Source organism: Pteropus alecto, unplaced genomic scaffold (genome assembly GCF_000325575.1).
Source record: "Pteropus alecto unplaced genomic scaffold, ASM32557v1 scaffold45, whole genome shotgun sequence".
NCBI lineage: Eukaryota > Metazoa > Chordata > Mammalia > Chiroptera > Pteropodidae > Pteropus > Pteropus alecto.
This window is the reverse complement of record NW_006442491.1, coordinates 37,442,536-37,458,667: the sequence shown is the minus strand read 5'-3', so window position 1 is coordinate 37,458,667 and position 16,132 is coordinate 37,442,536. Positions and strand designations below refer to the sequence as shown.

The window sequence follows — 16,132 nt, the reverse complement described above, 5'->3', positions numbered from 1 at the left end:
GGTCCTCAAAGAATCCATTAAAGAAGCCCATGTCTTCATTTCCCAGACGAGAAGGCAGGGCTTAGAAAGGCTAAGTGGCCTCACTCAGGTCCCAAGGCCAGCACATTAAATGATGGAGCCCGTCCGTGCTCCATACTGGCTTTGCCTCCAGAGTCAGCCACCCACACCACAGGTTCTCAAAGCATCACCCACAAACCCGAGGGACCTCCATCAGGTGATCCATTAAGTCGAAACTGCGGTCATGATAATACCAAGACACTGCATGCCTTTTACCCTGTGCTGCCATCCGGCAATGCTGACACGAGAGCTATGGGGAGGGAAACCGCTCGCCCCCGAGCACAGAGCAGGTGTGGCCCTGCAGTGCCCGCGTCTCTGCCACCTCTCAGTGTTTGCTTTTTTACAAAGGCCAAGTTCACTTAAGAATGTCCTCGATGAAAATGAATCATTTTACTAAATTCAACGTGTGACAGCACATCTTAGCACTGTACCGTAAAACAGCAAGGACACATGAAGCATTTCTGCCCTCTTGGGAAAAGCACTGTGCAATTGTTTGGCTTGTGAGCTGAATGGGACACTTTCTCGTGAAACACCATTCACTTGAAAGAACAACCAACAAAGAAACTACGGTTATTGAGAGGCGGGTGTGTGGCAGATGTCTTCTCAAAAGTGAATGAAGTCTATCGGTGCAAGGAAAGCAACTCGTAAAATCCAGGCTTTCAAGCAAAATTCAGAATCTTGGAAAACATATCTGTCACCAAGAGCTTCAAAGTTTCTCAAAGACTTAAAGACTTTTTCCGATGAGATCGGTGGAAATAACAACAACTGTGATTTTTTGATATTATGTAAAGAAATATGTCAACATTTGGGAGACCTGCAAGACTCAGCTAACAATACCACAAAATGCACTCCAAGTGCGAGAGAGGCCAGTGCATTTGGTGAAACGAAGCCCACACGCGTCACTGACATGGTTTCAGATTCCACACTGTACTGATTTAAGAAAGTGCCACTTGGCAAGTTTTGGTGTAGTGTTAAAGAATAATGCCCATAATGGTCTGGGAAAGCTATTTAAAATACTCATCCCTTTTACAAATACATATCTGTGGTAAAGTGGTTTTCCTTCATATTCATTCACCAAAACAAAACACCACCTTATAGCAGGCTAAATGCAAATGCAGGTGGAAAGTCCAGCTTGTCTTCTACGAAGCCAGACGTTGAAGAGACGGCAAAACGTGTCAATGCCAGTCTTAGTACATTTTTTGAAATGTTTTTCATTAAAAATGTTATTGCTAGCATGTAACTGATTTATTAATGTGATTATGTAATAAATTAATCCTTTTTAGATTTCTCGGTTTAATCTGTAATATGACAAATATTGATACAACCTACAAACACAAAAGTGCTTTGGGTCTTCAATTTTTAAGCATGTAAAGGGGTCCTGAGACTGAAGTGTCTGGACACTCTACTCCACACCAAGCCGTCCCGCAGGCCCACGGTAGGAAAACGATCTGGTCAAGTATCATGGCAAGGCCTGGCAGCTTTACGCAGTGCCCCGCGTGGGAGAAACTGCAGTCTGAGAGAGAGGACAAGGCAGCCTCACACGAACCGAGCTTTGAGTTCGGTACATATCGGGGCCTCTGGTGGAATGGGAAGCACATGTGCGTGCACAGGTGTCCCCTACAGGGAGGGGGCTGCGGTTCCTCTAAGCCAACCACCTTGCAGGGGCTTGCTCCCCCTCTGCAGAAGGGTGCTGTCTGAGACCCACTACTGCCGTGGGCCTTACAGACGCCATCATCGGCACAGCTCCAGGCCTACAGTGTCCCACCTGCCAGTCGTCACAGCATGGGTCTGGAGGACTGTGACGTTTAGACCGTTGGATTAAACACGAGTGTAAGCACACGAAGAAGTGGGTCAGGGTGGGCACCAGTCACCAGGAGGAGCACTGGGGACAGCCAGGCCAGCAGGTACGCTGCGAGGGCGGGCATCTGTGAAGGGCCAACGCGGCTGCCCGATGCTAGTGAGGCTGGCAGGAGCTGAAGGTGACCCGTCAGTGCACGTCGCGGCCCGCTGGGGGACCCCCAGAAAACTCAGGGTGTGAGGCAGGCACTCGCCACTCCCCCGCTGCAGCGACTCTCCCCTTGCCGTCAGCTGCACGTGGAGAGGAAGGGGTCTGCCACCTACCAGCTCCCCTCCCCTCCGGGCTCCCAAACAGCCAGGGAGAGTGACCACAGAGGTCGAGCGGCCACCCAGACCTGGTGGAACTTCACGAACCCTGGCTATGCCTCCATGTCCACACCCTATTTAATGTGGCCCCCTACTCATCCCAAAAAGTTTGTATTTCTCAGCTACTCCCATTCCGCGTCAAATTCAATTTGCTGTGCCCTGTCAGCTGGAGCTTCATGAGGACACGGCGGGATAAACGCTGCTAATCGTTCGTTCTGTCAGCTCCGCACATGCAGACTGTGACAGAAATTATGTGCTTTTCCCATGACAGGCTACAAGAGAGCTTCCCATTAACTTAACTTATTCCACTTGAATACCAGAGACACTGATGATCAAACCCTCTTAAGTGAACCATCTAGCCTGCTTTTAAGATGTATCTGCTGATACTACTTTAAAAGAAGCCTGTTACCAAGAGACAGCCTGGACACCAGTCACCACTCAGCGACGTTAACCCTTCCTGACGCGATGTCCACTGTGTCACAGATCGCAAAGGTGGGATCTCGATCAGAAAGGGCTTTTGGAGTCATAAACACTGGATCAATAAGACCAGAAGAGAAGAAATGCAGACTACATGCTACCTCTCTCACACACACACACACACACACACACACACACACACACACACACACACACACACACACCACACACACACACCACACACACAGCGCCCTCGGAGAGATGACATGATTAGATGCGGCATAAAAGTGCCTACGAGAACCCAAACAGGTCGCAGATCATTTCCATTTGCGTCATGACGGTAAAGAGCTAACGAATAAAAGTCTAATAAGCACCACAGTGCACATTTTATTATTACTTTTCATCTCACTCTTCTCTTCAAAATGTTTCTCTCTCCTCATTTTAGATGACCACAATCTCGGCCCAAGCCTCCACTGACACACAGATTCTCCAGCGAGGAGCTCGTCTCAGTTTCTCTCCCAACCAAGTCTCCCCGCAGTGCCCCTAAACTCTTACAAATGCAATATCCCCCTAAACACCCTATTCGTCATCGTGATATTCCTCAGATCAAAAACCTCCTACCAAAAAGCCCATTGCCCATGTAAAAGACAATCAGTTCAACTCGTCACAGTCTGGTTCTCCTCAGACTTCCTGGGGTGACCCAACAACAGGTCCCTTGCTGGCCTGCCCGGTGTGAACACTGCGCTGGCTACACCCCAGACCCAGGGTGTCCTCTCGTCATTACCAAAGTCTCCTCTTACGTTGACCCTACCTGGCTTGTCCCTTCTGGACCCCTGCCCCACTCAGATCTCAACAGACCATCAGGGATTACCCTACGACTCTGGCAGGCGGGGGTCTCAAGCTTCAGCATGCATCAGAATCACATGGAGTGCTTGCACGTGACTGGACCCCACCTCCAGCGTTTCTGATTCGACAGGTCTGGGGTGGGGTTGAGAACACGTATTTCTAACATGTCCCCAGCAGACGCTGGCGCTGCTGGTCCAGGGACCACACCTGGAGAACACAGGCTACACGACCCGTCCTGACACCACAGCTCCTACGGGAGCTGCCACTTCACACCCTGTTCTTATCATGGGGCCTCATGCAACCGGTGGACAGTGTTTCCTACGAAGACTCCTAAGCTCCCTCCGACACGTCTGCCTTTTCTTCCCAGTCAGAGCCAGACCGGGACTTCGGGTGCTGCTACCTCACATTCTGGGTACTAACCTGAGGTTTGCACTGGGTGACGGGTGTGCTCCTTCTCTCCCAACACGCACAGTGAGGCCGCACAGAGAAGAGGAAACCCCCGAACCCTCGACCAGCCAGCTCGCCTCTCCCGCTCCGCAGAGGCGCTCGCTCTCCTCCCCGCGGTCTAGGGCATGGTGTCCAGTCTTCTCACCACTGTCCTCGCCCCGTCGTCTCCTGCCTTTCCTACAGCCTGGATGTCGAAGGCGGTTCTCTACCACGCTGCGTTTACGGGCTAATGACGAAACTGCTGCTCTACTATTTAAAACGGATCAGAGACCAGAGCTTTGATCAGCTTAGGATAACTAGCGCTACCACAACGAGGCAATACGATTCTAGCCTAAAGCAAAGTGACTCAACATTTTGGTTAAACTGTGTACCATTATCATGAGTAAATTGATTGATTCCTTTAGGATTCTCAAGATGTTGAAAACATCACCACTTTCCTGGACCTCGGCCTATTTAGGGACCTGTGGATGGAACTACACGTCTAGCTGGTAAATAACTGATTTTACCTATTTATAGATAAGTTAACACTGAACTGTCTTTGTGTTCGCCAGAGGATTTTCCAGCTCGGCATGGCCCGTCCTAGATAAAGAACTCCTCATATAGTCTGATTAATTTATTCGCGCGGAGACTAGTACAAACAGACCCCAGCGTCACTGGAAGATGAAGTGTGCCAGATGTAGGCACTGGCCAAAGAACAAGACTCATTCACTCTTTTTTACAAATATTTTTTAAAAATGTACATCTTTTTACAAAACTCCAAAGCATTTCCGTCTCCCAAAACTTCACAATGGAACACACTCGGCTTTTTCCTGCTCACGCTCGTGTCGTGCCACAGACACTGCATCCCAGCGCAGGAAGGCCGGCGAGCCGGGCCTCTCAGGGCTGGTCAGCTGGAATACGGAGACTGGTCTACCGGGGCGCTCCAGGCACTCCAGGTCCCTGTTACCTCCGAGCGCTCCTGTCCGGCCTGCCCCTGTGGCCACCTTCCGTAGCCCTTTCTTCTCATTCTGGCCTGTGACTGGTTAACAGTGAGCTGAAGTAAGAGCAAACAGGAGCGTGGAGACTGAGGAGCTCAAGTGTACAGATCTGGAAAGGCTGTAATGACGGTAAGAACATGACTTTGGCGCCCAAACGTTTTGCTTAGTGTTTGCTTCTCAGTCACATCGTGCAGCTAAAGCTGCCTTCAGCTAAATGAGGTGCTCCGAATGCACTAGATTAGTCCTGCTGGTCTTTGAAAATGTAAAGAAGAAACAAATTGTGTCATACTCATAAAAAGTGAAACAATTCTTAAAAAATGTAAATGTTACGGTAAACTTTTAAAAATCTTTAAAAGCACAATTATGCTGAAATTTTGTTGGTCATTTCCTTTAAAAAACAGAATCTCATGTGGTGAAAAAAAGAAAGACATCTCTTAAGTATGAATGTGAGCTGTTCTGATCTGAGAATAATAAACCTGGTTCGCGAAAACCAGTTATAAAAAGGTTTCGCTGATCAGACTTCAGTTCTGAAGCAAATGGTCAAACGAAGAAGAATGTCGCTGTGAAGACACCCAAACCCTCCGAATTTAGCTCGCACCTGTCAGCGCTCGGCAGAAGAGAGCCTGACTCCCTCCTCGCAGGCCAGGGCGCTTGTGCTCCGGTGCGAATCACCCAAACGCGCAGCCCGAGGCTGGCTGGTCCACAGCAAGCAAGCGGCTCCATGAAGCTGAGCCAGCAATATCTTCAAAGCATTAACTGCCGACTGCCATACTACCCAATTACATTAACTGACCGATGTTTCCATCCAAGAAGAGTTGCTGATATTCACTGTCGGTTCTCCGGATTTTACTGGAAGAAGCTCATGCTTTAAATGTGATTGAAGTAAGTGCTGAAAAGGGCTCTATGTCAGGAATGAATATTGCTCTTTGATTCTCTGAATTTTAGTTTAAAATACAGATTCGGACACTAGAAGGCTGGTATTTGTCTCAATTCCATGTTCGGTCTCCAGCGCACACTTAGGAAAGGCACCTGCACCTAAATACCGGTGTCTCTGATGACTCTTCTCAACGCCCCCACAGGACACAGATGTTCTGCGTTTCTAATCTTCTTGGTGCACAGGCAGCCAACGTGCGTAACTGCACTGCAAATGGAAGCGTGCTTACTACTTTTGTGAAATGAGAATTCAGTGACGGTTATAAAAATATTAAACTTAGTATCATATTACAGGAAGCGTAAGTATCTCTGATGGGCCCATAATTCCACCACTTCACCTGCTGTATCCGCTGGCAAACGTGGTTTGGAATATTAATGGAAAACTCCCTCATTATTAAACTGCGGCATCAAAAAAAAATTCACAACCACTAACAGCTTACGACAAAGACATTTTCAGAAATTATCTACCTTAAAAATATTTTCCCACCAAACAGTTCAGAAAATACATTTAATTTTGTAAAGCTAGAACAAATGGGGAGACCCCCCACTGCTTCAAACAATTCATTAATTCAGAAAGTCCTATTTTCTTTGCATTTAGAATCTCAGGAGGGAAAAAAATCCAATCTCCTCTCCTCCAATCTCCATGTAAGTGTGCCTATTTTGCTGAGGTCCAGATTTGAATAATTCAAAGCCATCTCTAGTAGGTGGTGTGTATCAGGGAGCAAGCAGCCAAAACCAGGCATTCTGGGCCTCTGAACACAAACGAAAGGCACCTTGCATCCGCTCACCTACCGCACTGCCTCGACCAACAGGCACAGGTCCCAGAAGGGGCCACTGTAAGGACGAGACGAGAACCTAGGTAAAGGGCAAAGAAAAGGACTCAAATACCTGAGTGACCAGATCCCCACATTTTCATCTACTGACACACAAAGTGTGGGCTATGTCTGTTTCCAACCATTACTTTTACCACCTAAGTTTATAAAACAAAGGATTTTTTTTTTTTTAAGGACCCAATAAGTGATTTGCCATTTTCTGAAGAAAATAACATGAAAGGTCAGAGTCTGGACTTTTGACAAATGTTAAGGTCCCTCACATATAAGGCTAATCTACAGCTGGTAAGAGCTTCGCAGGGCGTGTCGGAAAGACGTCTGACGGCGAAAACGTCTCCACGTCGCACTCCTGGTTTGTGTGCCCTCGAAACCTCAGTCTCTCTGGCCAGGTCCCTGGGTGGGTATCATCCCACCCTTCTTTCCTTTTCCTCCCTTCCCGCCCCTCTCCCTGAAAGAATGATTTATAACCTTCCCTAACAGCTAGCACATCTCAGGGGTTCTCAGAAATGGGAGAGAAATAACATACTCGTCATGTCCTCTTCAGGTATGCTGTGACATTCTGTGTGCTAGGCAGGACAATGCTGGTACTATTTTAAGTTGATCTGATGACCATATTTTTACAGATTATATCTGAAAATTTACTAGCAGCTTTTCACTATAAAACAAATGTATATTAGAGAAAAAAGAAAAAAACACAAATTTCTTTTTAAAATTAGAAAAAGTCTATAAATGAATAAAATGTATGAAATTAGTTTACTTCTAAAAAGGCAATTCAAATATGTACAATCCACTTTCAGAAAAAGACTATCCAGTTTACGTCAAAGCCGGTGGCAGAAGGAGGCAGCCCCTCCCCGTAACCGGTTTCCCGTTCACACGGCGTCGGTAGACACCGAGGCAGACTATTCTCTCCGCTTTACAAGTGAGAAACCCAGAACCTAGAGCTTAAGGGACTGGCCAAAGATCGGCCGACAAGTTACATCACAGACGGGGCTTCCTGCTCAGGTTTCTGGACCCCGGGTCTGGCAGCCTTTGAAAAGAGTGGGAGAGGCCAAGCTTGGCCACGTGCTCACTGGGGCGAAGGGAAGGCTGGCCTCCGGATCATCTGCACTGCGGTCCTCTGGCACCCTCCTCCCCCCGAAGCTGGCCTCTCCCAAAGGGCCCTGCGCACGCTACGTACTCACCAGGGGGTCGTCACATAGCTGCATTTGACAGGACCCCTGGAAAAGCGCGGTGCTTTTTACCCCAAGATTTGAACGTCTAATAAATGATACGGCACGTGAAACTGCAGCGAACGGCACCAGCCTCCTCTGCCGACGGCCGAGGCTGTCCCGGAAAGGCAACGGCAGCGGGCTTCGCCCCGGCGCCCCTCGAGCGCTGAGACACACACACACCAAGTGAGAACGAAGGAGCCTATTCTTCACAGGAAAACATCATCTTGTCTCATCTAGGAGGAAAGCCCGAAGACGCACAGACATTTTAATATTCAACTGCTCTTTTCCCAAGTACGTCACATTTTGAGAGCCACAGTACCTCATGTTTTATACTTGTCTGTAAGTGGGCCATCCCCTAACACTGCGAAGCAATTTACGGCCACTGGATCGGGAGCAAAGACACCTGCCTACAAATACTACCTGTGCCCCTCATCACCCATGCGACTGTTGATGACCACAGCCCACTCTGTACCTTATCTGCAAGAGGAAGGCCACACTGCAATATCTTGGTCTTCCTAGAGAAGGTAACCATAAAGCAAAACAAATGCGCAGGGTAAGTTTTTACTTTAAAAAACATTTCTATGATGGAGAAGGATGAATCTTTCTGGAAGAGATAGAGACAGACACACAGACACACACGCACACACTTCTAATACTGGAACGCACACCTACACTGTCCAACTGCCTGTTGAGATTGCTGCTCCCATATTCACTGAGAAAATTGGTAATTCTTATCTACTGACAACTTTGCTCAAATTTGATATGGGCAAGGAAATCTAGAGGGGAAAAAAGTCAATAAAAAAAGGGAATGAAAGAGTTCAGCTGCCCTTGATTTCAACAAAAAACCCGAAACCCACTTTTTTTTAAACCTTATGGACCCAAGGGGGTACAGAAACACCAACACCCTGGGCCCCGTCCCTTCTCCCAGGTGCTATGGTTTCAAGAGTCTGGCAGAATCATCCACATCTTGGCTCTGTCAACTGCCAGTTTTGTGAGCCCACGGACGCTGGTGCCCTTCTCCGTTCAACAGGGCCGAGAACAGAAATTACATGTGGTGACGTGTGCGCAGGCCCAGCACATAGGAGACTCTCAGTGAATGTTGGCTCCTACCCTCCTGACTTCTCTTGGATAATAAGCCAATTTAAGAATCCAGATCAGGTCTTACAGCCTCAGAGAGAAGTGCACAGGGGGAAAGCTGGTGTGGGCGCCATAATGAGAGACACCAATGGATGTGGAGAATACGAGTTTGCAGAAATGATCAGATAATGAAACACCTTATATCTTTCCAAAGAAGTGAATCATTTTCTTTGAGGCGTCAAGTGAATAGCCAGCCAAATGTATCACAATCAAAATCTGTCATGGAAAAAGCCAGCCAGGTACCCATTTCAAATGAGTAGTAGTTTCTAATGATGCAGAGCCCGCTGTGACACATTCTCCTGATACTTAAAGGATAAACACACGCCCCCACAGCTCCTCCACGAACACAAAGGCATTCTTGGATCCAGAAGTTCTAACAAGCTAAAAGTTTATTCCGTTTCTCAAATACATTTAAACTCAAACCCATCACTTACATCTCCCTAATTCTGAAATCCAATTCTCAATTTGGGTACTTTACCAGCATCCTGTCGAAAGTTGGACTTTGCAAAATATATGCGCTCTCAGACAGAAGGGGAAAAAACCCATCAGACATGCACAAAACTCACACTCTTGAATATATTCCAATTTCCTCAGCCCTCATCTCCCTCAGCTTTTCACAGTCAGTAAAATGCAGTTACCAATCACTGGAAATGACATGAGCTTAACGTCAGAAATCATTTAGCTTAAATAAGGAAATAACTCCATTTAGCTTTCTCCCACAAAGTAAAATTAAGTTTGTTTAGCCCTTTTTTATTTATTGCCAAAGGGCAGATTTAATTTCAAGGGAGTGAAAACCGAACTCCTGAAGTAAAGTCTGAAGTTACCACTTTGACTACTAGGGCGCAAAGGCTGTAAAGCGTTAAACCAAGGAGCCGTTAACTGTAGGAAAACAAAAGGTGAGTGGAACCCCTAGGCATGGAGGGCGGGGGAGAAGCCGACCCGCGCACCCTGCTGCACAGCAAACGCAGCGCTGAGGAACCCCGCGGCCCCAGGGGCCCCACCGCCTCGGCACTCACCGGACACGTTGACCGCGGCCCCCGCGTCGATGACCCCGCTGTTGGGCCTCACGCAGTACCTGCGCGGGGCTGTGGTCTTCACTTTAAAACACACGCTGCGGTCTGTCGGGTTGCCGAGCTTTAGGTTGGTGGTGACAACGTCGGTGAAGGGACCTGTGGAAGGAGACAGAGGCTGACTGGGGATCCCAGGAGGAAAGTGGAGAAAGTTGACTTTATGGTCTGGGGTCGGGAGGGATATGGAACATGGTTAAGAGAAGGTTTAAGATCCGAAACTATCTCACTGCCACGGATAAAAGAGAGGAGCTGAGGTTAATGCGCCCCAGTAACAACTGAAGCTCACCGTGCCCTCGCCGTGCCACCCTGGCACCTAGTGCGGAGGGCATCTTGCTGAAATCTCCCTACTTACGATTACTGCTGTTTGGCAGACGAGGAACCGGAGGCTCGGGCGGACCCATCCCTTCTGTAAGTTTTCATACTAGTCAGTGACAGTGAGGCTCTAACCAGGCATTCTGGACCCAAGACCAGTTCTCAACCCATGCGAAATACTGGTTTCCACAACGAAAAGATGAAATCTGAGAGGGAGAATGTAAGAGACTAGACCTGGGTCCAAAACGATCATCAACAGCAGAGTGTGCTGAGCGGGGCTGACGTAAGAACTATTCTGAAGTGTTAATGGTCTATAAACACGGAAACCCCCAACGACAGTGTGGCTGCCAGGAAAGTTACTACGGCCTAGGCCACCGTGAGCTCTTAGTCCCGCCAGGCAGCCCACACCTGAAACGTCACACTCGGTTTTAACTACCCAGGCTAATGAAGATTGAAACGAAGCTCAGTGTGTCCTGAGGGTATATTTCATTATTATTTATTCATTTTCTACTTTATTAAATTTTTTTAATTAAAAAAGTAAAACATGCTTCTTACAAGAAGCCAAACAATAAAAGGTGTACAAAGAGGAAGTTAATAAGCTTTCCTCTGTCCCCTGAGGTGACGATGCAGGTCTTTCTCTATCATCTACGCTTATACGAACAGCACGTACACACGTGTGTGTGGGGCGGGGCGCGGGTAACAGAAACAGAAACCCACTTCTCCACTACCTATCTACCATGGACACCTGACCCCCGGTTTATTAAGGAGTCAGGTGGGAGGGCTGAACTACAACACCTCTTAGGTCCTTTTCAATTTACTTGTTTTCACCATGTAAATCAATGACACCTTTGTTTGCTCCGGGCAAGCTCTTTACTCCCGTCTCTACAAGGAAGCAGGAGATGGGGCGGGGAGGTACAGCGTGTCTGTGTTCCCGAACTAAGAAACACGCCATGCTGCTTTGTCAGTTCCCGAGGAAGACCCAACCAACAAAAGAACATTCAAATCCATGCCTTGAAAACGGTTCAGAGACTCCAAGCCCCCGAGGACAAGGACGATATCCTCCCTCCCTGTTGCTGTGCCTGGCGTCTAGGGAAGGCCTCTCTCTGCGTGCGTGTGTGTGTCCACACAGACACAGATACACACAGAGATTCATTCACCAAGCAGGAAACTACCTCATAGATTACCACTAGCAACATTAAAATCTCAGGCTGCTTGCTCTCCTCTAGAGGTACTCAGGGTGTGAAAAATCAATCTGATGTGGTCTTAACTTAAATATAAATTAAGAAATCAATAATGGTGGAAAGGAAAAAAGGAAAAGAAACTCAATTCCAAAATCAAATCAACTACAGCCAGTTCTACTATAAAGCTTATTTTGAAACTGTGAATTTGTTCCAATGTGATTGATGTGCATATTAGGGGGACAATCTGAGCATAAAACGAATTTCACATTTGCTTATGCGTGATTTTGTCTGCAAGAAACGCTAGGTGAACACAGAAAACTGAATTCTGCTGAAACACGCTGCACAGAAATACACAAAATACACACCTACAACACCAGCTACCTCAGTCTGTCCTGTGGGTTGGGAGCCACGCCCATCCCACCTGGCGTCAACAACTTTCCCTTCCATGTCAGGTAGCCCTCCTTCCTTTCCCTCACAGTAATTCACAAACTGAGACCTTCCCGATGCCCGCCCACCTCTCTGAGCAAACGTCACGTCTTTTCCAGGGTAAAGTGCCGTATTTAACCGTACGTAGGATTTATAAGCTTCCTACCCATTTAATGTGCGTAAAACTGTTCTACTGCCTTTGTTAGTTCCCTGTGTGTGTGTGTGTGTGTGTGTGTCTCCGACAAAGCTTCTGAGCCTTGTGCACCTAACTGTTTTCCCCTTGTAAATCCTTGGTTTTTATTGCGCTATTCTGTGTAGCACGGTGCTTTTTCGGAAGGCATATGTCCCATTAAAACGGAACCAACTATATTACCAGATCATCTATCGTTCTGCGGTTACTTACACTAAAAGCTATTCTCATTTCAAGGGCAATGATACCTTCAAGAACGAAATGCCTGAAGATGATTTCTCCGTTTGTTTACTTTTCCAGTAAGTCCTGCCTTTGCCCCTCCGGGAGCCAGGATGGGAGCCACGAGAGGGAGGCACTGTGCAGGTGCGGTGGTGGCCAGGTGTCCGTCTCATCTACAGACTCCAGCACAACCTCCTCTCCATGCTCTGTGCACTTACTGAGCACTAAGAGCTTACACACGAGGGCTGGCACCCTGTGGCCCAAGAGGAATTTCAGCTACAGTGAGGGAAAGCCAGATGCTGACAACGCTCCATCCTTCTGTCGAGTTTTTGGCATGAAGGGAGAAACAGGACACTTGGTGCTGAGGCAGTGTTTGGGGGATTATGGAGGCAGCAGCTCTGTGACTCTACCCTCTTCCGCAAGCCAACGCATGCAGCCTATCTCATAATAAAGATGGAGAAACTCTGATCTCCCATTTAAGTCTCTTTTGCCTGCTTAGGGTGGAGATCACTTCAGCAATGGTAAATGAAAAAAAAAATAGCTCAACACAACTCCAGCATTCTGGGGCCAAAGAAAACGCACACATATATACGCACATACATGCATGTACAAACAGCACACAAGGCCTACGTGGGCACAGTCACGCCCTACATATGTTCCCCGGCACTCACACAAAAATCGCCACTCACAAGAACTCCCTTTCAGTGCATCTCCAGCTCAAACAGCCCCAAAATGCTGGAGGAACGGAGAAGGAAACAGACAAGAATGTATGTCTACATAAAGTTGCTACAAAGGGGTGAGCTTTCAAATATAAGGCCGGTGGGGGAGAGATACCCACTGACAGTTTAAAGGTGATTCATAAACTATCAGGCCTTAAAGCTTTCGAAATATAAGCTTAAAGTTATTAGTTTCAACAAAATTCTGCATCCAGAACACGGAAGCATCTTCAGATCAGAATGCCAAGAATTCATACTGGCCCACAAACATATCCAAAGGTGTGCAGGTGCGCGTGTCCCCCCCCGCCCCTATTTTTCTAAGGTGGTCTGAAATATACTGAGCAGAAAACAGGAATGCTAGCAAGATCGTACCATGATGAAATTAAGAATACTTACTCATTCCCAACTCAATTTCTTCCTCCCTGCCCTACCTCATGAAGTTGAGGGAGCCTGAGTTTTTAAAGTACAGCTAGGTCCTTACTTAACATCATGGATCAGTCCTGTGACTTTAGGCAAAACAACATACAATGAAACCAATTCTGCCGAAGGCTATTTGGTAGAATCAAGACTTCAGTTCCTATGGCATCTTATCAACATTATAACGGAACTACCTTGAATAAAACAACATTGTTTGGGGGCCTGCTGTATTTGTTTTCCCTTACACTGATCTCTTCTTCTAGGTACTCACTCCACAAAAAGCATAAACCAAATTTAACTGTAAACACTAAGCTGTTTTTGGAAAAGATGTCTAAATTACTACGACAATGTTTGCAGTAATAAGCAGGATAAAATAAATATTCCATACTTCTCCTCAACAATCAATTCTGGGCCTTTTAGGGATTTCTTGGGCTTATATAAATTTTAATTTGTAAAAATCTGGAGGGAAATATACTGAAAATATATGCAAGTAAATGATATCACTGGTAAAACAGCAAATTCTCATGAGTAAAAATCAAGACATTTTGTAAAAACCAGGCCAACTCTCCTCTCTCCACCCCTGGCAATTTACTGTAAGAATTTTATTGAAAATAAATTCTGTTTGATTTGAGTAATTATAGGAAATAAACCATGTTAGTGTTCTCCTTTCCCCCTGTATTAATGAATTAGAATACACAAAAAACTCAATAAAAATGATGTAAGGGCTTATGAGCATCATTCAGATTTTTACTAGTCACTTTCATTTCATAAAACTGCCATTTCCATTAAAGCATTATGTAAAAAATGGGATTTTACTATATCAACATGCATTATTTATCACCAATGAATTTAAACATTGCTTATAAAGTACAGAGTCAATTTTACAAATGAAATCTCTTTCGAAAGTTAGACTTTTTTCTTTTAAGAGATAAAAAAATGATTTGGTATCTCTAAAACCACAGCATATATTTTTACTCATCTTTCTTTCTAATATTCTATTCCTTACTTCAAATGATATTTATACAAAACTAGAAACTAAGCATCTAAAATGCGAAATGGGAGGTCAAGAAAAATGAAGAAACATGATTTTGAAAGAAACTAGGAATATTCTTTAATTTTTTTCTTTTTAACAATTTAAATAATGTTCTTTATGCCCTGTGTTATGCATACTCACCTGTGAAAATTCTTGTGAGTTTGACAGATGTCCATGAATAGTATTAACTTGAATAGGAATTCCTTGACATGCTCTTAAGGTATTTAGATAAAGCTAATTAAGCACAGTATAAAATACAGTAGGTCCTCAAACAGAATAACATTGTTTCGTTATAACATTGAGACATGCCCTAAGAACTTAACTCTTGTTTAAGTCCATGAGCCTATGGAAAACTGGTTTCTTATACCGTTTTGCTTAAAGCCCCAGAACCTATTGACTTACTGTATTTCCTATACCCAGCCTTGTCTTATTGTCATTTTAAAGTGTATTTTAAGACGGAAAGAAGATCTAGAATTGACTTTAGAAAGCAAAAACAATGCCAGCAGAAATATGCATAGCATTAAATGTAAAAGGAGGGACAGTCAATTTTTCAGTCTTACAAAAATGGAGCCTTAGAATTACAAAGTGCTGGTTTAAAGGTCACAAACCAGCAAACTTCTCAACAGTGTAAGTTCAGGTTGTATTGAAAATTTCATCAAAAATAGCTATAAAACTTATCAATCAGGAAACACGAAAGCAATCTGTGGAAAGAGTATCCCATCAAATCTTGAACACTTTACCAATCTGTGCATGGTTTAAGCACTTCTCTGTAACCGTTCATTAAGAGACCTACGCAGGAAGAGACTATAACAAAGCTCCTGAGGTCAGGGCCGAACACCTGTAAAAGGTTAACAGTGAGAACTCCAAGTGAACTCAAAAACTCGACCTTGGTGCTACTCATGTGTATAATCTCAAGCATATCATATCATCCCATCTGTAAACAGCAGGACAGAATTTTTTAAGGGGTAAATATATCCTTTTATTTTTACTCAGCAATTCAATTCAACTAGAAAAATAAAGATCTATCTAAAATACAAGACCATAAAACTCCTAGAAGATAACATAGAAGAAAATCTGGATTACCTTGGGTTTGATGATGACTTTTCAGATACAACACAAAGCCACAATCTGTAGAAATAATTGATAAGCTGGACTTCGTTAAAACTAAAAATGTCTGTTCTGCAATAGATACTATCCAGAGGAAGAAGACAAGCAAGCTACAGACTGGGAGAAGGTATTTGCAAAATCATATTTGGGGGGGTGGGGGGTGGAGGGCGGAATTTGATAAAGGACTGTCATCCAAAATATACAAATAAAACCCTCTTAAAACTCGACAATAAACAAACAACCCAATTAAAAACTAGGTAAAAGATCGAACGAACACCTCATCAAAAATATACAGATGGAAAATAAAACATACAGATGGAAAAAATATACAAATAAAAGATGTTCAACATGTCATTTGGAAATTGCAAATTAAAACAATGAAAGAATGAGATCTCAATACACACTAACCGGAAGAGCCAAAACCTAAAACACTTATATTTAAA

At 45.2% G+C, this 16,132-nt stretch overlaps 1 protein-coding gene across 3 annotated transcripts in view; it reads right to left on the bottom strand.

The window, feature by feature from the left end:
* The window catches only part of VAPB (VAMP associated protein B and C), a 48,012-nt gene that overhangs the window by 14,854 nt on the left and 17,026 nt on the right, over window positions 1-16,132 (bottom strand). For 2 of the 3 annotated variants that reach the window (XM_025039729.1, XM_025039728.1), the window contains exon 2: window positions 10,035-10,187. In XM_025039729.1, the coding sequence (XP_024895497.1) occupies window positions 10,035-10,187 (153 nt within the window). Of the gene's footprint in view, window positions 1-10,034; window positions 10,188-10,440; window positions 10,505-16,132 lie in introns of those variants that run through there. The other variant, XM_025039730.1, reaches the window with a different exon arrangement.